The 23,105-nt window shown below is 44.6% G+C and overlaps 1 protein-coding gene across 7 annotated transcripts in view; it reads left to right on the forward strand.

Moving 5' to 3' along the window:
- Window positions 1-23,105, forward strand: part of DZIP1L (DAZ interacting zinc finger protein 1 like) — a 52,927-nt gene that overhangs the window by 14,428 nt on the left and 15,394 nt on the right. For 2 of the 7 annotated variants that reach the window (XM_081574124.1, XM_081574125.1), the window contains 7 exons: window positions 5,062-5,643; window positions 7,655-7,739; window positions 11,067-11,188; window positions 11,826-11,987; window positions 15,975-16,103; window positions 18,377-18,439; window positions 22,377-22,407. In XM_081574124.1, coding sequence (XP_081430250.1) covers window positions 5,143-5,643; window positions 7,655-7,739; window positions 11,067-11,188; window positions 11,826-11,987; window positions 15,975-16,103; window positions 18,377-18,439; window positions 22,377-22,407 — 1,093 coding nt within the window. In that variant the 5' untranslated portion in view covers window positions 5,062-5,142. Of the gene's footprint in view, window positions 1-5,061; window positions 5,644-7,654; window positions 7,740-11,066; window positions 11,189-11,825; window positions 11,988-15,974; window positions 16,104-18,376; window positions 18,440-19,809; window positions 19,988-22,376; window positions 22,408-23,105 lie in introns of all 7 variants that reach the window. The other 5 variants (XM_081574130.1, XM_081574129.1, XM_081574126.1 and 2 more) reach the window with 3 other exon arrangements.

The following is a 23,105-nucleotide window of genomic DNA, read 5'->3' on the forward strand; positions in this document are numbered from 1 at the left end:
TTAAGATCTTGAATGTTTTTCATTTTTAAGTATAATGTGTCTTGGTAAGGAACTCTTTGGATTCGTCTTGTTTAGCACTCTGTATGCTTCCTGGACTTGGGTGTCTGCTTTCTTTCCCAGGCTAGGAAAGTTTTCAACTTTTATTTCTTCAAATAAATCCTCTTCCCCTTTCTCTCTCTTCTTCTGGGATCTTTATAATGTGAATGTTAGTATAGTTGATTTTGTCCCAGAGATCTCTTAAACTTCCCTCACTTAAAATTTTTTTGAAAATTTTATTATTTTTTGGCTGTGCTGGGTCTTTGTTGCTGCATGGCCTTTTCTCTAGTTTTAGTGAGCAGGCACTACTCTCTAGTTGTGGTGCATGGGCTTCTCACTGCAGTGGCTCACTGGTTGCTGAGCTCTTAGGGCAGGCAGACTTCAGTAGTTGTGTTTCCTGGTCTCTAGAGCACAGGCTCGATACTTGTGGCACATGGGCTTAGTTGTTCCTTGGCATGTGGGATCTTCCCGGACCAGGGATTGAACCCACATCTCTTGTATTGGCAGGCAGATTCTTGACCACTGAGCCACCAGGGAAGCCCTGCCCTCACTTTTAAAAATTCATTCTTCTTTTGACCTTGGGTGATTTCCACTACTCTGTCTTCCAGTTCACTAATCCATTCATCTGTATTATCTAACCTACTGTTGATTCCTTCTAGTGTAGCAGTCCCCAACCTTCACGGCACCAGGAACTGGTTTCATGGAAGACAGTTTTCCATTGACTGGGTTGGGGGAATGGTTCAGGCAGTAATGTGAGTGATGGGGAACAGTAGATGAAGTTTTGCTAGAGCGCCTGCTGCTCACCTCCTGCTGTGCAGTCCGGTTCCTAACGGACTGTGGATCAGTACTGGTCCACAACCTGGGGAGTTGGGGACCCCTGTTCTAGTATATATTTTATTTCAGTTGTTGTATTCTTCAGATCTGTTTGGTTCTCCTTTATATTTTATAATCCTTTGTTAAACTTCTCAATGTGTTCATGCATTCTTCTCCTGAGTTTGTGGAGCATCTTTATGATCATGACCTTGAATTCTTCACTAGGTAGATTGCATATCTCCACTTGATTCTTTTGGTGTTTGATCTTGTTCCTTCATTTGAAACTCATTTCTCTGTCTTCCTCATTTTGTCTAATTCTCTGTTTATTTTTGTATTAGGTAGATCAGGTTTTGTGTCCAGATCTTGGAGAAGTGGGCGTTACATAGGACACGTCCATGGAGCCTAGCACCGAACTCCCCGCTGGTCACCAGAGCTATATGCTCTAGGGGTGCCAGCTATGTGGGCTGAGTGGGCCTTTCTGTGTGGCTGGGCTGGCTGCTGTGAGTGTGCTGGTAGGCATGGGTGGCCCTGCCTCACGTGGTGGCTGCCAGCCCCCTGGTGATCAGGGGTGAGTCCTGGAACAGCTGGCTGTGGGGCTCAGGGCTAGTGGCAGCTCTCCCATATGCAAGTATGCAAGCCCTGCTGGCCTTCAGAGTCAGATGTTCTGGGAACTCATCTTCATGGTGCATGACCCATGGACTGGGAGCCCTGAGGTGGGGCTCAGACCCCCTCTTCCTTGGGGAGAACCTCTGCAATTGTCATTATCCTCTTGTTTGTGGTTTACTCACCCAGTGCCCCCAATCCCTTTACCTAGCTTATCTTTTCTTCTTTATATCTTTAGTTGTGGAAAATATTTTCTGCTAGTGTTCAGGTAATTCCTGTAGATAGTTATTCCTGTAAACAGTTGTAATTTTGGTGTGTCTGTGGGAGGAGGTGAGCTGGGGTCTTCCTACTTCACCGTATTGCCCATACCTACTTGAATATCTTCTTAATGAATTTGGAATTAGCTCACAAGGAACACAGACCATCCCTTCCCATATGACTGAAGCTCAGTGGTGGCTGCCCCTTGTAAACAGGGCATGCACTCCCCATTTTGCCACAGTCCCTAACGCTCCCTATGCCAACACTCCCTGTAGTGGTTCTCAGTCAGTTAGTCTGAAGATCTGCATTTCTAATGAGTTTCCAGTTGATGCTGCTGCTGCTGGCCAGCAACCACATTTGAGAACCACAGCCCAGTTGTATCTTTTTAAATATTTATTTGGCTACACTGGGTCTTAGTGGTAGCACATAGGCTCTTCGATCTTTGTTGCGGCATGTGGAATCTACTTCCCTGGCCAGGGTTTGAACCTGGGGCCCCTGCATTGGGAGCACGGAGTCTTAGCCCCTGGGCCACCAGGGAAGTCCCTGCCCAGTTACATCTTGGACACTAAGTTAGGGAATTGGTTGCTGCTTATCATCAAACTTATGGTTTTTTCTTATGCCTGGCATGTTTCCTATGTTTAACATTACCTTCCTGGTCCTGATGGAATTCAGATTTGCTATTTCTAGTATAATCAATTGTTTTTAAGTCACTCAGTTGTGTCCGACTCTTTGCGACCCCATGGACTTTAGAATCCATGGAATTCTCCAGGCCAGAATACTGGAGTGGGTAGCCTTTCCCTTCTCCAGGGATCTTCCCAACCCAGGGATAGAACCCAGGTCTCCTACATTGCAGGCAGATTCTTTACCAGCTGAGCCACAAGGGAAGCCCAAGAGTACTGGAGTAGGTAGCCTATCCCTTCTCCAGCGGATCTTCCCTGCCCAGTAATCGAACCAGCGTCTCCTGCATTGCAGGTGGATTCTTTACCAACATTCTTTATCAATATTGGAAGGTAAATCTAAAGATATCAAGAGACAGGCCTGTGAAAAACAGATTTGGGAGTGGCTGAGGCTTATGGTAGCTGAAGCTAAGGGTATGTGTGAACTCATCCCCAGGGAGCATGTGCCGGGAGTGGGGTGGGCGGTGAACAGCAGACTGTCATGGGGGCACTGCACACCCTGCCTTAAAGGAAGGGCAAAAGGATAGTAACTGTTCAAGGGAAAGGCATTCAAAGAGGTGGAAGGCAAGCCGAGAAAGTGGCTGATGGAACATTCTTGGCCTTATTATTAGAGAGGGGCTGTGGGCAGACATCTGAGGCCAAAGCTTAAATAGTTAAATAGTAAGTTCTCAGGTGAGCTCCTGGTCTGTGGGAGGACAGGAAGCAGGAGTCCTGTTACCTTCACCCACAGCACGCCTGGTAACCTGCTGTTGCTCCAAGGCATGGCTTGTTGTGGCAATTGTCTCTGAGGCTTTGGTGACAAGGTTGCAGCCAGCAGCTGAGCATGGTGAGTGTCATGTCACCTGCCTTCTTTTTTAAAAAAAATAACGTGCTTTGTTAAGAGAAATGTGCTAGTCTCCTCATGGCTGTGGTTGGTATGCTTGTGGCTGGATGGTTTTTTTTTTTTTTTCTGGAGTTTTTGTTGAGGAAGAGTATCTGAGAAAGGGAAGCATGGGAGCTGAAATGGAAAAGGTGGGTCAGTGGCATCCAGTGGCAGCTTCAAGACTAGGCTAAGGGTTTTCACTGGGTACTGTGGCAGCAAGGAGCTGTGCTAAGCTGCTGGGGTGGGGGACGGGGGCAGCTCTGTGGTTAATGCATCTCGGTAGCCCCAGTGCCTGGCACCAGGCCCGGCCAAGGTAAGCATGCTCTAAATGGGGGGAGGTTGAGTGAATGAATGGATGAATTTGATGGATAAGGAGTGATGATCTGATTAAAGCAAAATTGTAGGACATATAGCCTCAAGAATTGATGTAGGGCAATTCAAAGTCCCCAGGCTTTGGAGCTTTGGAGCCTATGTGTATGTGTGTGTGTGTGTGTGTGTGTGTGTGTGTGTGTTCAGTCGTGTCTGACTCTTTGCAACCCCATGAATTGTAGCCCACCAGGCTCCTCTGTCCATGGAATTTTCCAGGCAAGAATACTGGAGTGGATTGCCATTACTTTCTCCAGGAGATCCTCCCTACCCAGGGATTGAACCCACGTCTCCTGCATTGCAGGTGGATTCTTTACCACTAAACTATCTGGGAAGCTCCAATATATATGTGTGTGTGTATACCTATACATATGTGAGATACACATATCTCCTTTATTTTTTCAAATTATTATTAAATATCATGTTAATATATTATTTAAACAAATGCATATATATGTGTGTATATATAGTCATTATTCTCTATCAGTACATAGTATTTCATTGTATAGAGATACCTTACTTTGTACTTTCTTGTAATTTTCTTTTTCTTTACTATTGCAAATAATACTACAATGACAATTTTTGCACAAGCACCTTTGCTCACCTGTATGAGTTTATCTGTGAAATAAATTCTAATTCTTAGTAGTGAAATGTTCATTTTAAATTCCAGTTGCTGTTGTCAAGTTACAAAGAGAACACTTTCTTTGTCTAACAAGAGAGTGGCAAGTAAAATCTTAGTCTTTTAACAACAAACTGGATCTGTTTTCTAAACCATAAGGATTGGAAAAGAGACCATTGTGGACTGAACAAGATCTCTATGCAGACCCAACTGCTGTCTTGAGCGCCACCGCGTGGCAGAGCTGGACATCATTTCACTCACATCCCATTAGAGAAAACATGGTCATATGGGTCCACTTTACAGCTGGGGAAACTGGGAACTATAGCCCATCCCGTCCATTAAATTTTGCAGTTACCGAAGGAAGACCATTTAATGTCCACGGTTAAGTGGCTCTGCCTCCCAAGGCAAAGTTACTGGACTTCATCCTGAGATCAGTATAGGGTTGCAGAAAGACTTCCTTATATATTTGACAGCTCCCTTCTGATGCAGCCCTCTGGCAGGCACTCTTGCAGTGCACTTGGGCCTGGTGGGGGGTTCACTGAGGACCTACTGTGTGTCAGGCACTGGGCTGGGTGTTTCTCCTGCCTCATTCCTAACCACAGGCCTGCAGAGGAGGCACCATGATTCCCAGTATACATGGAGGCTTAATAATACAAAGGATCTTGCTCAAGGCTGAGGATCTGAACCCACATTTGTGTGTTATAAAGCCCACACCCTTGCTTTGGCCATGTCAATGCACACCATGCGCGCTAAGTCTCTTGCTGTCCAGTATGGTATGTGCAGCCACATGCAGCAGGCTTAACTTTGACTCTCTTCTCATTTTCCAGGCCCTCTCTCATCTCCTGTGCCTGTTGCCGTGGCCTTGGTGGCACCCTTCCCCGGAGGCCAGCCCAGGGCTTCCCTCACCCATGCAGTCTCCCACCACCACTGCCCAGGGCCTCAGCGGCCCCCTCTTTGGGGCCTACACTCTCCCCACCTTCAAGTTCCAGCCTCGCCGTGAGAGTGTGGACTGGAGGCGCATCAGTGCCCTGGATGTGGACCGTGTGGCACGGGAGCTGGACGTGGCTACCCTGCAGGAGAACATCGCCGGTGTCACTTTCTGTAACCTGGACCGGGAAGTGTGCGGCCACTGCGGGCAGCCCGTGGACCCAGTGCTGCTCAAGGTGCTGCGACTGGCACAGCTCAGCATCGAGTACCTACTGCACTGCCAGGACTGCCTGAGCACCAGCGTGGCCCAGCTGGAGGCACGGCTGCAGGCCAGCCTGGGCCAGCAGGAGCGTGGCCAGCAGGAGCTGGGCCGCCAGGCCGACGAGCTCAAGGGTGTGCGGGAGGAGAGCCGGCGGCGGCGCAAGATGATCAGTGCCCTGCAGCAGCTGCTCCTGCAGACGGGCGCCCACAGCTACCACACCGTGAGCACAGCAGTGGGGCGGGGACCCTGGGAGGGCTGTGCGCCCAGCCAGTAGCCACCTCTGTGGCACTGCCGCCTGGGCCCTGAGGCAGCTGTGGTCATGCTTACTGGTGCTGGGAGCAGATTTGAGAGAGGCCGTTCATCACCAGAGAGCCGCCTGGTGTCTGGTTAGGTCTACAATGCGTGTGTAGTTGTGTGGCAAGTGTGTATGAGTTCAGAGTATAGATGTCTTATGTCTCATGTGTGCATGTGTGAACATATGCATGGTGTGTGTGAGTTTACAGATGGTGGGTAAACATAAGGTGTGTATATGATTACTTGGAGGGTATGTCTGTGAATGGTATGTGCGTGTGTGTATGTAGAGTGTGTGGCATGTAACGTGTTATGTAAAATGTGCATGTAAAGATATACTTTTGTCACATGTGTGGATGTACGAAGGGTGTGTATGTGTGTAAAGGCCTAAGTGTGTATGTATGAAGGCTTTGTGTGTGTGTAGAGGTGTGATGTGATAACCGTGTGTAAGAGATGTGTGAAATCAGTGTGTGACAAGGAACAAGACAAGCCCGTTCTGGAAAAGTGACTCCATTAGTCAACCAAGTGAGTTCATCACCCAAAGTAGCATTTGAGCATTTGCGTCTCTTTCCATGAAAAGTGTACACTGGAATCAGTTGCCCTTTAATGAACTGTTGGTGGCTAGACCCTCTAGCAGGCTCTGAGGATGAAGGCACCAATTGTACTTGTTCAGATTTTTCAGCAATTCACAGTGTAAGGGTGATTGGACAGAGGGAATCACTAAGATATGATATTAGTGACTAGAATGGTAATTGATGCAATTAATGCAATGTTAATTATGACAAAAGGATCAGACCTTTTCCAGTAGTAAATTACAAAACCGCAGTTTAACCTGGCTTAGGCCAATAAGGAATTTATTGGTTAATTTGTCTGAAAAAAATCTGGGATTATGGTGGGCTCAGATAATGGCACCAGAGTCTAGTTTTTCTCTCTGCAGCTCTTGGCAATTCTTTGTCAGTGTGGATTCCATTCTCAGAAAAAATCTATCTGTGTGGTAGCAAGTTGGGCCACTGCATTGCCAGTATTTCATTTTCCCAGATTCAGAGCTGGCATGGCAGAGGGCTGTGTTTAGTGCCTAGTTTGTGAATGTGCTGCTTGGGGTGGGAAAGGGGAAGCAGGGAAGAGGGGGAGGAGGGGAAAATTGTGGGAAATATCAAATGTATACAAAAGTAGATAGAATAATATAATGAACCTTCATCTGCATACTACTCAGCCCAATAGTTTTCAACTCACGGCCAATGTTGTTGCATTCGTTCCCCTACACACTTTCCCCCAGCGCTGGATTATTTTGAAGTGTATCAGTCATATGAGTTTACCTGTAAATATTTCACTTTGTATCTCTGAAAGGCAGGGACTCCCACTTTTAAACATAAGCATAATACCATTATCATTCCCTGAGAAACCAACAAAAATTCCTTAGTATCATCAAATGCCTAGTTGTTGTTCATAGCTCCCTACAGCACTGGTAGTGTTTTAAAGCTCAGAAAATAAATATTTTGAAGGGGCTGTATAAAAAATATATATGTGTATATAATGGCTCAGTGGTAAAGAATCTGCCAGCAATGCAGGAGGTGCAGGTTCAACCTCTGGGTTGGGAAGATTTCCTGGAGAAGGAAGTGGCATCCCACTACCGTAGTCTTGTCTGGAAAATCCCATGGACGGAGGAACCTGGGGGGTGACAGCTCATAGGGTTGCAAAAGAGTTGGACATGACTTAGCAACTAAACAACAACAACATATGTATATGTATATATATACATATATATATACATATATATATATGTGTGTGATTCGCATCACTACCTTACTTTGTAAGTCAAACTCTTCATTTGTGAAGCAGCCCAGGGTTCCCAAGGAATGGGAGTGTTGACAGAGGGAGAATCATCCCAGGATGACTCAGGTGAGCTGATCCTGCACTTCCCACTGCTTCCCTCTGTGTAGTGCCACCTGTGTGACAAGACCTTCATGAATGCCACCTTTCTCCGGGGTCACATCCAGCGCAGGCACGCAAGCATGGTGGAAGGTGGTGAGTGGAAGGGCCTGGGCTTCTCTAGAAGGCTGGGAGGTAAGGGCCCTTCAGAGTCACTCAGTCTGTCCCATTCACAGTCAAGAACACTGAGACTCAGGAAACACTGACCATGGTCACATGGTATCAGCGACAGAACAAAGACTGGAAGCTACCTGTCTGAACCAGCCCAGTTCAGCAGGTGGAGAATGTGTACAAAGCCTCATCATCCAGTTGAGGAGCCGGTGATCCCACCATCCACATGGAGGGATCCCACGGGGGCTTAGGAACGTTTCTGACCACATGTTTGGAGAAAAAGGGCTGGGAGTCAGACAGGTAGGTTCCAGTCCTCACTTTGTCCCCTTCTGTTATGTGACCATGGTTAGAGTGGTTTCCCTCTCTGAGTCTCAGTGTCCTTGACTGTCACTGGGGCAGTTAGACACAGTGACTTGGACGGGCCCTTACCTCCCAGCCATCTGTGAATCTGGTGCTGACTATGAATAAGCCTAACTGGGCCTAAGGAGCAGTCAGACCAGTTCTTTGACTTTTTAATGTACATGAATTCATTATGATTTAATCACTGTAGTTTTACTGTTTCAAATTCTAAAACAAGTATCAAGGCTATATGTTTTCCCCTTTAAGAGATTTTTTGAGGTTCAATAAGAAATAGCTGTTAATGCAAATATATTATGATAAAATGTAATATAAATTAAATATAAAATCTCATTGAGTAAAACATTTTTCCCTTTATTTTAATTTCCTTTTGAAAGAACAGAGTTAAAATAGCACTATTCACCTAGTCACTATGCATTTATTATATATCTGATTCTTCTTGGTTCTACATTGGAGGCAACTAAAGAAAAACAGAGTTTCTATTTATTAAATACTTTTTTCTGGAAAAGATACATGTTTTTGAAGAGATAGTTGTACACTCATTTTCATAGGAGCATTATTCAAAGTAACTAAAGGTGTAGAAGCAACCCAAATGTCCACTGACAGATGAATGAATAAGCAAAATGTGATATATATATAGAGAGAGAGCGAGAGAGAGAGAGAGATACAAAGAAATATTTTTCAGCCTTAAAAAGAAAGGTCATTCTGCAATTTGCTACAATAGGTTATTTTGCTAAGTGAACTGTCAGTTAAAAAAGGATAAATACCATATGATTTCACTTATATGAGGTACATAGAATAACCAAATGTATAGAAACAGAAAGTAGAATAGAGATTGCTAGGGGCTGGAGGAAGAGGGGATGGGAAGTTAGTGTTTAGTGAGGACAAAGATTCTGTTTTACAAGATGAAGAATGTCCTGAAGATGGGTGGTGGTGATGGTTGAACAACATTATGAGTGTATTTAATCCTACTGAACTGTACATTTAAAAATGGCTAAGATGGTAAACTTTATGTTAGGTATATTTACCACAGTAAAAAATTGGAAAATACATGCCTTTGATATAGAAAATTTAAATGCAGAAAGGTAGACAAGAGAAAATAAAAACCATGGACAATATCATCTGCAGCTAATATGTTGGTGTGTCCGTGGTCACTATTTTTTGCGTATGAATATTATCATATAGGGTGCAGTTTTGATACTGCTTATTTTCAATTAAGAATATATCATATTTTCCAAAGTCATTAAATCATCTTTGAAAACATGGTTTTTAATGGCTGGATAGTATTTCATCATGTGCTGATCATAATTTATTTCACAACTGAATTATTTCTTAATTTATTTGGATAACTAAAACATTCCCTAGTTATAAATCACATGGTGGTAACATTGTTGTGTATAAATTCTTGTGCACGTTCCTTATTACTTCCTTAATGTACAATGTTGGGAAAATACCGAGAAGAAAAATATGTTCTTAAGGAAATCCCATGGACAGAGGAGCCTGGCAGGCTACAGTCCATGGGGTCACAAAAGAGTTGTATGTGACTTAGCAACTAAAACAACAACAATGAAGACAACTTTGGCTATATTAACATTCATTAATTTATTATCAGGCAGCTGACTTCTCAGATACCGCAGTTCTCCTATTCCAGATTCACCTCAAATCCCTTTATTTTTATTTTATTATTTTATGTTTTTGGCGGTGCTGCATGGCATGCCGAATCTTAGTTCCCTGACCAGGGTTTGAACCTGTGCCCCTGGCAGTGGAATCTTAATCCTGAGTCTTAACCACTGGATTTCCAGGGAAGTCCCTCAAATCACTTTATTAATCCAAATTAATTTTCACTGCATCTAAAAGTTGCTTGTTTCTAAAAAGCCCCATTTGAGAAAAGCCATATATCTTTCAAAAAAAAAAGCTTGAAGTTTTAATAAAAGTACCATCTAATAATCCCTAAATGTACTTTGAAAAGAAACAGATGTTCAAGTACAATTGGTGTCTTTTTCATTAACCTTTAACTCTTAGTTTATCATTATGTGATTTAGTTAGAATATTCTTCTATAATTCAAGTTTTCTTCATAGTGCACAGTGCCTTTTTTTTAATTTGAAATTTAAAACTACACATTTGAACTGTACTACATTACTGAAAAGAATGAACTTAAAACTACAATTCTTATCATTACTTTAAATTCCCCTCTTTGTATTATTAATCAGTGTGTACATACTAATTGGTATCTTGATTCTGTTACTCTACCAGTTTTGCATTCATATTTCCCATTTGGAAGTACTGTCAAAATAGTTATTTTAAGGACTTCCCTGGTGGTCCAGTGGTTAAGACTCCAAGCTCCCAATACAAGGGGCCCAGGTTCGATTCCTGGTCAGGGAACTAGATCCTACATACTGCAACCAAAGATCTGGTACAGCCAAATAAATAAACAAAAATAAATGCATATTTAAAAAATAATTATTTTAAATGACAACTATAGTTCACATGTATTGAGCTGTCCTGTCAGGTGCTACACTAGGTACTTTGTATTATCACATTTCATCCTCACAGTGACCCTCTGGGCTCAGTTCAGTTCAGTTGCTCAGTCGTGTCCGACTCTTTGCAACCGCATGGACTGTAGCACATCAGGCTTCCCTGTCCATCACCAATTCCCAGAGCTTGCTCAAACTCATATCCTTCGAGTCAGTGATACCATCCAACCATCTTATCCTCTGTCGTCCCCTTCTCCTCCTGCCTTTTCCTCCTGACTCTCTGGGTTAAGTGCTGTTATTGCTTCCATTTTCCACTTTGGAGAAACAGAGGGTCAGGGAGGTTACGTCATTTGCCCAGAGTCAGTGTACAATGTAAGTGGCAAAGCTGGTCTCAGACTGAGGTGTAACTGCACACAAGGAACTGTACACACCACTGACTCTGACTATGCTGGTCACCCTCGCTTTGCGTGGATCCCACAGGAAAGCAGAGGAAGCAGGAGCAGCCAGTGGAGGAGGTGTTAGAAGAGCTACAGGCCAAACTCAAGTGGACCCAAGGGGAGCTGGAAGCCCAGAGGGAGGCGGAGAGGCAGCGGCAGCTCCAGGTGGGCATGGAGGAGAAATGGCAGGGGATTCGGTCGTGGACTGGCCAGGAGACCTGTAATGTGCTCAGATCCCACAGAATCGACATTCTGGCTGTTTCCCAGAGCTGAGAGTCAGGGCTAGGATGGTGTCTTCCTGGATGTGCCAAGTGATTTTAGGTAGTCTGGGAAGGAAAATTCAATTATTTGGCCAGAACCATGTGGCCGAAAGAGAGGTGCAGCTTCCTGTGTTCGCACCCTCTGAGGGCATTTGAACCTGAATTTTAACTTCTTACAATATACTGTTAGCTTTTGGAGGACAAAGACTGGGTAAACTCCAGAAGGCAGCTCAGAGGAGGTATTCAGTAAATATTTGTCGAATGAAAATACATACACTTGCGTCACTCCTTCCGTCATTTATTCATTCATCACTCCTTGCCAGGCATCGTGAAGAATATAAAGAGAGAAGAGACGTGATCCCCATCCTTTACAGTTCAGATAAGACTAATCCCATTCCCAGTCCAAACACTGGGGACTGGGGGATAAATGTTCTTTGGGTCTCCATAGTGACTTGCACGGAAAAGGGGCCCTGGCAGTTTCTTGGTAAATATTTGTCATAGTGTGGAATTAATGATTCTCTTGTTCTTGCTTTTCTTTGTAGGAAGCAGAGATCATTCGCCAGAGGGAAGCAGAAGCTAAGAAAGAATTTGATGAATGGAAAGAAAAAGAGCGGGCCAAACTATATGGGGAAATAGACAAGCTCAAAAAATTATTTTGGGATGAATTTAAAAGTGTTGCCAACCAGAACTCTACCTTAGAGGAGGTACCCAACCTAAAAGACTTCTCAGAGTTCTTTAGCTGAAAACCTGCTTAGTTCACAAAATTTATTTCTTTGTACTAGTTCTTTGAGTCCAGACACAAGAGGGCAGCGGCTGGTATTGAACCCCTGCTCCATCACATACTGGCTGTGTGATCTTGGGCGGGTTACTTAACTTTCCTTTGCCTCAGTTTCCTTTCTGTAAGATAGGTTTCTGAAAGGGTTAAATTAGCACATATTCTGGCATATATTATAGTAAGAGCTCCAGAGATGTTATGCTTATTTTTGCAAAGGGCTTCACTGGACAAGAAATGAGGCAAAATGTAAATGGATGCATTTTCCTTCTAACAAGTATTTGCTGAGCGCTGGTTACAAGCAGGCACTCTGTTGGGGCCTGTGGAGTCACATAGTAACTAGTATTTACTGAAACATTTCCAGCCCCTGTACAGAGTTCTTTATATACACTAGCTTTTAATTCCCATAACAACCAGGCAACTATAATATTCTAAAGGTAGACATGTCATTAGTTTGTTAATTTCTTTTTTAAAAAATATTTATTTAATAAATATTTAATATAAATATTTATTTATTAAGATTTATCAGATCTTAGTTGCAGCACTGAGAGATCTTTTGTTGTGCAAATTCTCTAGTTGCAGCATGCAGGCTTAGTTGTTCTGCAGCCTGTGGGATCTAAGTTCTCCAACCAGGGATCGAATCTGTGTCCCCTGCATTGCAAGGTGGATCCTTAACCACTGAACTACCAGGGAAGTCCCTAAGTTCGCTTTTAAAAAAGTTTAAAAAATTTATTTATTTTTGGCTGTGCTGAGTCTTCATTGCTACGTGTAAGGCTTTCTCTAGTTGCGGCGAGCAGGGGCTACTCTTCATGGCCATGCGCAGGCTTCTCATCGTGGAGGTTTCTCTTGTTGTGGAGCACGCGCTCTAGGGCATGCGAGCTTCAGTAGCTTGGGCACACAGGTTCAGTAGTTGTGATGCAGGGGCTTAGTTGCTCCTCAACATGTGGAATCTTCCTGGACCAGGGACTGAACTTGTGTCCCCTGCATTGGCAGTGGATCCTTATCCACTGTACCACCTGGGAAATCTCCCTAATTTATTTTTTAAAGGAATTCCCTGGTGGTCCAGTGGTTAAGGCTTCCACTGTACAGGGTGCATGTTTGATCCCTGATTGGGTATCTCATGCCACACAGTGAGTCCAAAAGGTAAAAAATAAAATAAAATGCTTTTTTTTTTTTTTTTTTAAAGTTATTATCATTCCTCCTTTTCAAGCAAAGACATTGAGGCCACAAAACTTGCCCAAGGTCACACGGCTGTTTTAAGAGGTAGAGCTGGGATTTGAACCCAGCTCCTTGAACTTCAAAGCCCCTGTTCCTCTACTGGATATATTATCAAATTTATTCACGAAAAACTTATTAAAATTATCCCTGGACTGTATCTTCCCGTATAAACCTGTGTAACTAAAACTATCAGGGAAACATTTTGAAAAGTATTTTCAGAATGTTGTTATGTTTTAGTCACTCAGTCATGTCTCACCCTGGGATCCCATGGACTGTAACCTGCTAGGCTCCTCTGTCATGGAATTTCCCAGGCAAGAATACTGGAGTGGATTGCCATTTCCTTCTCCAAGGAATCTTCCTGACCCAGAGATCAAACGCTTCTCCTGAGTCTCCTGCATTGCAGGCAGATTCTTCACCGCTGAGTCACTAGGGGAGCTATATCAGGGAAAACGTTTGAGGAGAAGTATTTTCAGAATGTATTCAGCTGTTATTGGTTCTCTGAACAGCAAGGAATATTTTTTCTTAATTATGAAAATGAATTGTCTAATAATGTTTCTCACAATCATTCTACATTTTGCCTAAAGAAACACCTAGGCAGTTTTTCCATAAGGGGATTGTTGTAGGATATGGAGGGAGCCTTGAGTGATCCATCATCTCAATCTGAGATGGAAAACCAAGGATGGAGGGTGGTGGGGTTGAAATGAGAGGTAGGGGGGTGTGTGTGTGCGCACGCATGTGTGTGTATGTGTATGTGTAGGGACTTGAGCCCTCCCATCCTAAATGTTCCCCTAGCGTGGACAGGGATGGTTTATGGAAGCCAAGATGCTGCTCCCACATGTGGTCATGGTCCTGACCCCAGCTCCACACTCAGCATCTCTGAGCTCATCTGAACCTCTGACTCCCATGCTTGCCCTGACATTGCTCACTGACTAGACATGTTCTGTAAATAGGTACTGATTTAAATTTGGAGTTGTTGTGCATAAACCACGTCCTCAAAAATCAAAAGGTTACATCTGTTAGGAAATTCTGAGTTGTGGTAAATAAGGACGTAATTCTTACTACCATCCATGGTTTCCTTTTAACTGGGATTGCATTGTCTTAAACTGGAACATCCATTTTTTTGTCTCCCCCATAGGATGACTTCTGTTGAATTTTTGTGTTTGTGTGTCTCCCCTCATCTCCTCTCACCTGACATTTTATTATTTTAATTTTATTAAAGTATAGGAACCAAACTGGATACAAAATTCTCAGTGTGCTTGGGTAATTATTTTGTTGGTTTACTTTTAAAAAATTCTGGGAGTGGGGGAAACAGGTAAGATTCTGTTTAGAATGATTGTGTGAAACAATGTAAGTCTACTTGCAAAGCACAAGAGAAGATGTTAGGAGGGCCAGTGAGAGCTAAGTGCATTTTGAAAATATTTGTTCTCGTAACTTTGTCCTTGATGCAGAAGTCAGAGAACTTCCTTTGGCTAAATCATCTCACTAAAGAGAGAACTTTAGATTAGACGTAGGGTAAGCCCAGCTGCCAAAGGAGGCCCCAGCTGAAAGGAAAGTACCATGATGGTTGGTGACACCAAGAAGGCCACTCTCTGGTGTGTCATCAGCAGCAGTGTGAAGACAGAAGTGACACTTTGGAGGCTGAAAGCTGTGCGTACATCTGATAAAGCATTTGAACACTACAGAAATAAACAAGGGGGTTAGAAATGGTTTTCTCAGGTGGCGCCAGTGGTAAAGAATCCACCTGGTGATGCAGGAGACACAGGAGACATAGGTTTGATCCCTGGTGGGAGAAGATCCCCTGGAAAAGGAAATGGCAAACCACTCCAGTATTCTTGACTGGGAAATCCCACGAACAGAGAAGCCTGGGGGGTTACAGTCCACAGGGTCTCAAAAGAGTCAGACATGACTGAGAACGCACTACTGTATTTTGTATGAGAAATGGTTAACATTTGGACCCAATATTGCTTTAGCAGAAGAGTTAAAGATAATAAGAATGCAAAGTTAAACTCAGGAGCTTAACAGTTCTCTAAAGCTGTAATAGGATCCATGAGTTTTATATAGTAATAGAGATGTAGGTAATTGCTTTTGTCACTACAGTAGTGATATATTTAAAAATATAACTATGGGGAGGAGGTGGAAAGGTGTCTTCTCTTTGATCCACTTTTCCTTACCTTTTCCTTCACGTCATACACTGTTAGCTCAGGAAGCACTCACTAGGCATTGGTGACATGACTTCAAGCTGTGAAAAGCCAGGCCTTCTTGGTGACAGCCAAGATTTTTTTCTTTGTTGGAAGAGGAGCAGAAGTCCTCAGGGAGTGGTCTGGAATGCCGGAGATCCTCCTCAAGGCTCTAAGAGCCTGATTCTCTTTAGCCTATTCGAGACTGAGGAAGAAATGGGAAAGCTGTCAGGCAAGTTGTGGGCTTGAAGTACAGCAGAATTTCAGTGCAATGGAAGTGACAGTCTTGAATTGTGTTCTTCCATGGGATTTTCTTCTCCTGTGCAAGAGCTGAGCTTCAGGAGAACCATAGTGAAGGGGAGTGTGGACTTGGGGGAATATTTGCAGGCATGCAGATACCCAGTAAGTTCAAGTTGGGACTTTGTGGTTGGGGTAAGTATGCCCTTCTGACACCGCTCAGGGTATAAAAGACAATGTCACAAATGGATCTTCATCTGAATGAAAGTACACTTTGGCTTTTTCAGAAGCTGCAGGCACTGCAGTCCCACAATGTGATGAAGTCCAACCTGGGGTCCCTGCGGGATGAGGAGCCCGAGGAGCGACTCAGGCAGGCTCAGGAGTTCCGGGCTCTGAAGGAGAAGATGGAAATTCAGGTGTGCCAAGAGTCCCATGCCTTACTTCCTGAACCAGGCAAGAAATGTGCTGTCTCCCAACCGAGTTTCTTGTTTTCGCTCTGGCTTTAGGGTGGTTGCTGTTATTCAGTCGCTCAGTCGTGTCTGACTCTTTGCAACCCCATGGACTGTAGCATGCCAGGCTTCCCTGTCCTTCATCTCCCGGAGTTTGCTCAAACTCATGTCCATTGAGTCAGTGATGCCATCCAATTATCTCATCCTCTATAGCCCCCTTCTCCTCTTGCCCTCAATTTTTCTTGGCATCAGGGTCTTTTTCAACGAGTTAGCTCTTCACATTAGGTGGCCAAAGTATTGGAGCTTTAGCTTCAGCATCTGTCCTTCTAATTAATATTCAGAGTTGATTTCCTTTAGGATTGACTGGTTTGATCTTATTGCTGTCCAAGGGACTCTCAAGAGTCTTTTCCAGCACCACAGTTTGAAAGCATCAGTTCTTTGGTGCTCAGCCTTCTTTATGGTCCAGCTCTCACATCCATAGGTGACTACTGAAAAAAACTGTAGCTTTGACTATACGGACCTTTGTCGGCAAAGTGACGTCTCTGCTTTTTAATACGCTATGTAGGTTTGTCATAGCTATTCTTCCAAGGAGCAAGTGTCTTTTAATTTGTGGCTACAGTCACCATTCACAGTGATTTTGGAGCCCAATAAAATGAAATCTGTCACTATTTCCACTTTTCCCCATCTAATTGCCATGAAATGATGGAACCAGATACCATTTTTGAATGTTGGGTTTTAAGCCAACTTTTTCACTCTTCTCTTTCACCTTCATCAAGAGGCTCTTTAGTTCCTCTTTTGTTTTCTGCCATTAAAGTAGTATCATCTGCATATCTGAGGTTATTGGTATTTCTCCCAGGAATCTTGATTCCAGCTTGTGATTCATCCATCCTGGCATTTCACATGATGTACTCTGCATATAAGTTAAATGAGCAGGGTGACAATATACAGCCTTGACATACTCCTTTCCCAATTTTGAACCAGTCTGTTGTTCCATGTCTGGTTCTAACTTGCTTTTTGACCTGCATACAGGTTTCTCAGGAAGCAGGTAAAGTGGTGTGGTATTCCCATCTCAGTAAGAATATTCCATAGTTTCTTGTGATCCACACACTCAAAGGCTTTTAGCATAGTCAATCAAGCAGAAGTAGATTTTTTTTGGAATTCCCTTGCTTTTTCTATGATCCAGCATATATTGACAGTTTGATCTCTGCTTCCTCTGCTTTTTCTAAATCCAGCTTATACATCTGAAATTTCTCAGTTCATGTACTGCTGAAGCCTAGCTTGAAGGATTTTGAGCATAATCTTGCTGGCATAAGAAATGAGTGCAATTGTATGATAATTTGAACATTCTTTGGCGTTGCCTTTCTTTGGGATTGAAATGAAAACTGACCTTTTCCAGTCATAAAACATCTTATAATTACAGCACTCTATTTTAAGCTGGAAACAACTTAACTTTGATTGCATACAAATAGTCTACACTTTTACTTCTCTTTCTCCACACCTTCTCGTGTTCACAAACTAGCCAGTAGGATCTGAAGCTGGCGTTGAGATCTGTGTGGCAGTGCTGAAAACCGATTCAGCTGTGTCGACTCCCTCAGTTCTGGTGGAGTGAGACAAAAGTGGGCCTCCTGGGCAGCATCCTTCAAGCCCTGGGCAGTCGAGTGCTCACTTGCACTCACTTTCCTTGTGGGAGAGATTGTGGGAGAGATAAGAGGGGGTCTCTTTTAGCACTGAGCTGTGCTGTCTTGGGTGAGGGGTAACACAGGTAAGGTGAAACTATTCTTCCCCTCTTCAGTGTATCCACTGTTGGATTTTTTGCTTCATCAAGGTGCTAGGACCTCTCAGCTGGATTCTCGAGCTCTCATAAAGGTATTCTCATTTGTGAGTATTTTGAGGACTGGAACCTACTAGTCCGTCATCTTGCTGACATCTCTTACATTTTTTAAGTTGAAATCTTTGACCACCTAGAATTTGTTTTCATTTAAGATGTGAAATAAGGATACAAGTTCATATTTTTTTGTAATCCAAGTTCAAGTAGTTAACTACATGTTTGAACACCATTTATCAATAATCCATCTCCCCCCAAGAGTAGATTCCATTTTCCACCCCCATCTTTGGGCTTTCTAGTCTTTTCACTGCTCTGTCTGCCTACTCTGTGAGCCAGTACATTTTAATTCTTTTAGCTTTGTACTATATTTTAATATCTAGAAGGGCCCATTTGATAAGCATTTAATCTTTTTCAGAAAACAGAATGGAGGAGGAAAATGAAGGCACTGAAGGAAGAGCATGCAGCTCAGAAGAGAGAGGTAGGTCTCACCGGACGGTCTGGGGGAGCCTGGTTTCCCATGACTTCCTCTCATCCTTCAGCTCCCCATCCTTTGCCCTCTGCCTTGAACTGGTTGGCAGATATTTTGTTGCTGATATGGTTCCCCGTTGCTCACCCCCGTCAATACACAGAGGGGTCAGCTGCCCAGACGGCTGCTTCCCTGGCTGGGAGCAGGGGCCTCTAGGCCTTCTTTTCTGAATCCAGCACATCCTTTCTCCATGGATTCCTCTTCAGTGACCCCTTAAGGCTCTCTAAGTAGGGCTGTGCTATAAAACGCAGAGAATTGCCTGGTCATTTAGTGTTTGGGCCCTCCTTTGAAACCCCACCCAGGAGAGATCCAGGTGGTTGTGGACCTCAGTGATAGTTTAGGGGCAGCTCAAATGGAAGGGTTCAGATACTGAGACCAGTGGGGAGAGAGCAGTAGTCCTCAGGACAGAGAAACCAGCTTCTATAAAAATGTCCCTGAGGAGAAGGCAAGTGGAGGATGAAGCCAGTTAAGAAAAGCCCTAGGTTCTGCTTCAGAAAGCTCAGAAGGTAAAGGTGCTTAGATCTGAGTCTGGTGCATGATGGATGGCCCCCCATTCAAGTGGTTCCCATCTGATAAGTTTATCTTTTTAAAAAAATCTTTATGTATTTATTTTTTGGTTGTTCCATGTGGCTTGTGGGATCTTAGTTCCCTGACCAGGGATCAAACGCTTGGCCCCTGCATTGGGAGTGGTGGTCTCAACCATTGGACCACCAAGGAAGTCCCTGATAGGTTTATCTTATTTGAAAAATTAAAAAATGGGAAATGCATTCAAGTTTATTCCAAAAAGCAGAAGAACTATATTAAGGTACATGGAGTAAAGTATCACTTCTGCTCCATTTCCATCTACCTATCCCTGACACCCACTCCACAGGTGACCACTTTTATTGCTGTCTTGTATTCTTCTAGAGGTTCTTTATGCAGAAATAAGTGGTGCCATTTTCTCTCTGCTCTTACATCAGAGGTAGCTTGTAACCACATTTCCTTCATCTTTTGTCTTCACCTAAAAGTACCCATTTGATGATTTTTGAATGACTCAACTTACCTGACTGTCCTCCTGTGGGTGACACACTTGACAGAGAGCCTTTGCCCTGACCTTAGGGGCCTGCACTCAATTCTCCCTTCTCCCCAGGTACCACTTAAAATGTCCTCAAATAGGAAGGAAGTCAGTCTTGTTAGAAAGCTACTCGCCCAGGTCTGGAAATCCTCCACCTACTTCAGGTGAAACTCCGGCCAGTGTTTGCCTGCAGGTGCAGGCGCTGCAGGCACTGAGCTCTCAGAGGTCACTGCAGACATGTGACTGACTGGCCACCCTGTGCCACCAGCTGCGGGAGCAGAACGAGAGGCTCCAGGCTACCCTGTCTCAGGATCAGAGGAAAGCAGCCGCCCAGGCCCAGCGCCAGATCAATGCCCTCCGTGCCCAGCTCCAGGAACAAGCCAGGCTCATTGCTTCCCAGGAGGAGATGGTAGGTGTGTCCCTCCTCCCAGCTGGGACCTGGAGCTGTAGACCCCTTCCCTGTGAGGATCTCCTTAGAGTCTCTTGGACTTGTTGGCTCCAGTCTCGTCTCTGAGGAGAGGGAAGAGCCCTCAGACTTGAGGGGCAGAAAGTGATGAGGATGTGGAAGACGTGACTGCTGTCCTTAGGGGCTGTGTTGGTGGGTTCACAGTACCAGCAGAGACCATGTGAATGCCAGCACCTGGATGATACTTTGCTTATTCCTCCATGTAAACCTCACTGCTGCCTTTCAAGGTAGACATTACCTTCTCCCCAGCGTCCTTTGACAGATGATGAGACAGGCTGGAGAAGTTAAGCACCTCACTTGAGTCCACACAGTGCATGTTATAAATGACAGGGGTGAGAGTCAACCCTAGCCAGGTAGGTGGAATGCGAAGCCTGTGCTCCTTTCACTGTGTTCTCAGACACCATTTCTTAACTAATTCCTTTTTCATAAGTTAAGAGCCTCTGAGGAGGTTGTTAGATAAGCTAGTATGACGAGAAGGCATCACTTACTAAGCACCCTTCTTCTAAAACTCGCCCCTCTGACTCTTCATCTGATGCGGATCATTCTCTGCCCAGCCCAGGTGCAGCTCCCCTTTCTGAGCCCCAGGTTGGTGGAGATGTGTATCTGTCCCCAGCTGGGCCCTCCTCTGGCCTCAGGTCCTTGCCATGAACCATCCTCCCCATAGCTTTCCTGGGTGGAACACCCACTGTCACTATCTAATCCACTGTTCCTATACCTCTTGCTATTTGTGCCTTTCTGTTCTTCCAGCTGTCAACATATCTAACCCACTTCCTTGCTGCTTTTCTTTTCACTACTTCCCCTAACACATTTAGCTCTTCAAAGCTGTGGCTGCCTGGAGGTTTCCTCCTTTTGTTACCAGAATTGTTATTTATAGTTGTTTCAGTTATGAACCCACTGGCTAAATATAACAGAATAGGTTAACCGGTGTTTATTTTTATTGTAACACCGAAAGAGGTCATACTTGATTTAGCAGCAACATTATGCCATTGGAATTCTAGACAGTTATTATTATTTTTTTTAATTGCCGTCTTTAGCATATTCCCTGGTGGCTCAGATGGTAAAGAATCTGCCTGCTGTATGAGAGACCCCAGTTTGATCTCTGGGTCAGGAAGATTCCCTTGGAGAAGAGAATGGCAACCCACTCCAGTATTCTTGCCTGGAGAATCCCATGGACCCAGGAGCCTCATGGGCTATAGTCCATGGGGTTGCAAAGTGTCAGTGACTGAGCGACTAACACTTTCATTTTCACTTTAGCATATTAACTTATGCTTGACTCTGATAGTTGCAAAGTGGCTGCCATAGCCCCAACCATCACAACCATATTCAATGGAAAAAGTTGATGAAAGGCTCTTCTCAAGACTTCTACTTATATTTTACTAGTCAAAACTGTGGAAACTATAGTTGTGAGGAAGGTTAGAAAAGAAATAATTAGCTTTATACTTTCTAGGATAGAAGTAAGCAAAGGAGGAATAGAAATGGACATTGGATGAATCATTCATCAGTATGTAGTGAAAAACAACTCAAGCCTAAGCAGAAGAGGAGATTTGTTATAAGGTTAGACAAGGTCTCTCAGAAAGCTCAAGGCAGGTGAACAGCTAAGTCTAGGAATAAACTGAATCCAAAGACATGAAATGTGGTCAAGTCAGTGCTCTGTGATATGTCTCTGTTCCTTTTTCTGTAACTGTTTTGATTTTTCCTGTGAAGGTCAGCTTCTATTCCATGACTACCCCATGTGGCAAGACAAACAAAGAAAATAAAAACTCAAACCAGTTAGCTGCCCAGAGCTCTTGAGTTCACATGTTACAATCCAGAATTCTCTGCCCAAACCTGGACAGTCAGCTATGGCTGTGGTGTGGGGGTCACATAGTCACAAGGGGCTGTCCTGTCTGCGACTCTGTAAACCGAGGAAGAAGAGGCACTTCCTGGAAAACGGGTTGAGCAGAGAGTCAGTGACTGTTCACATCATGCCCCCTTCCCCCCAGAGGGGCACTCAGCTCAGAGGCCCACATCTCAGGAGGGGAGCCTCCCTTGTCCTGGCTGAGGTTACTTGTGTGCTTGTGCCCCTCTGCTTGCATGGGGTTCCTGTCCTTCAGGCCACAGTCCCTCTCTGTAGAAGGGCCTTCTTGCCTCCCCACCATGGGAAAACAGAGCATGGTGCCAGCCTGATTGCCACTGTTCAGTCTTGGTGCCACGCCCTCACATCTGCACGGCAGGAGGTGTTGCGGGGCTGGGGTAGAGTATTCTGAACTCCAGCTCCCAGTGGATGGTGAGGAAACACTGGCCATCCCTTCTTCACAGAGCTGGCAGCCCCACCGCTCACAGCAGAGCCCCCTGCTGGCTGTAACCTGCTTTGTTCCATGTCTTTGCAGATGCAGGCCATGTCTCTCCGGAAGGTGGAGGGTAAGTCTGTGTCTCGGCCTCTCCTGTCTCCTGTCTCTCCTGCCTCTGGTCCCCTCTCCTGTCTCTGTCATGCTATACCAGTCAATGTATAGGATGAGCATGGTGGCAGCTGCTCAGGGACCTGTGGCGTCAGGCTCTCTGGCTGGACAAGGGAGGGTGAGAAGATGCTTGTTTCTGGGACAGACAGGGCTCCAGCCCAGGTTCGTGCTGAAGGCATTCTGTGCAGGTAGCAGGGTTTCTTGCCTGGCCTGCTCTTCTCTGTAGGTGGAGACATGAGGTGGGGTAGGGGGTGAGAATCCTGGGCGGGAGGTGATGGATGGAGCAGCAGGGCTCATGAACAGGCTGTTTCTAATTCACCACAACTGTGATTCAGTTCCATCCAACTTTACCGTGTTTCCATCTTGCAGCAAGTTGACCCCAAATCTCTGTGAATATGCCTGTCTAGAGAGCCTGCGCTCCTCGTCTTGTGTGCGTGCTTCTTAGTGTACATGTCTGACAGATGCAGGTGCTGATGTCTAAAGGGCGACAGTAACCTATAGGGGACCAGCCTGCGTGGAGGACCTTGCTAGCCCCTTGTGAAACCTTCTGACTCCACCCCACCTCTGCTGCCCTATGCCTGTAGCTTCCCTTCTGCCTTTTCTGGCAAACCCACACATCTTCCCCATCCTCTGCCTTGAGGTTAGATGTTTCTTTTGCAG

The sequence above is a fragment of the Giraffa tippelskirchi genome, chromosome 2 (genome assembly GCF_054371585.1).
Source record: "Giraffa tippelskirchi isolate mGirTip1 chromosome 2, T2T-mGirTip1v1.2.pri, whole genome shotgun sequence".
NCBI classification, from domain to species: domain Eukaryota; kingdom Metazoa; phylum Chordata; class Mammalia; order Artiodactyla; family Giraffidae; genus Giraffa; species Giraffa tippelskirchi.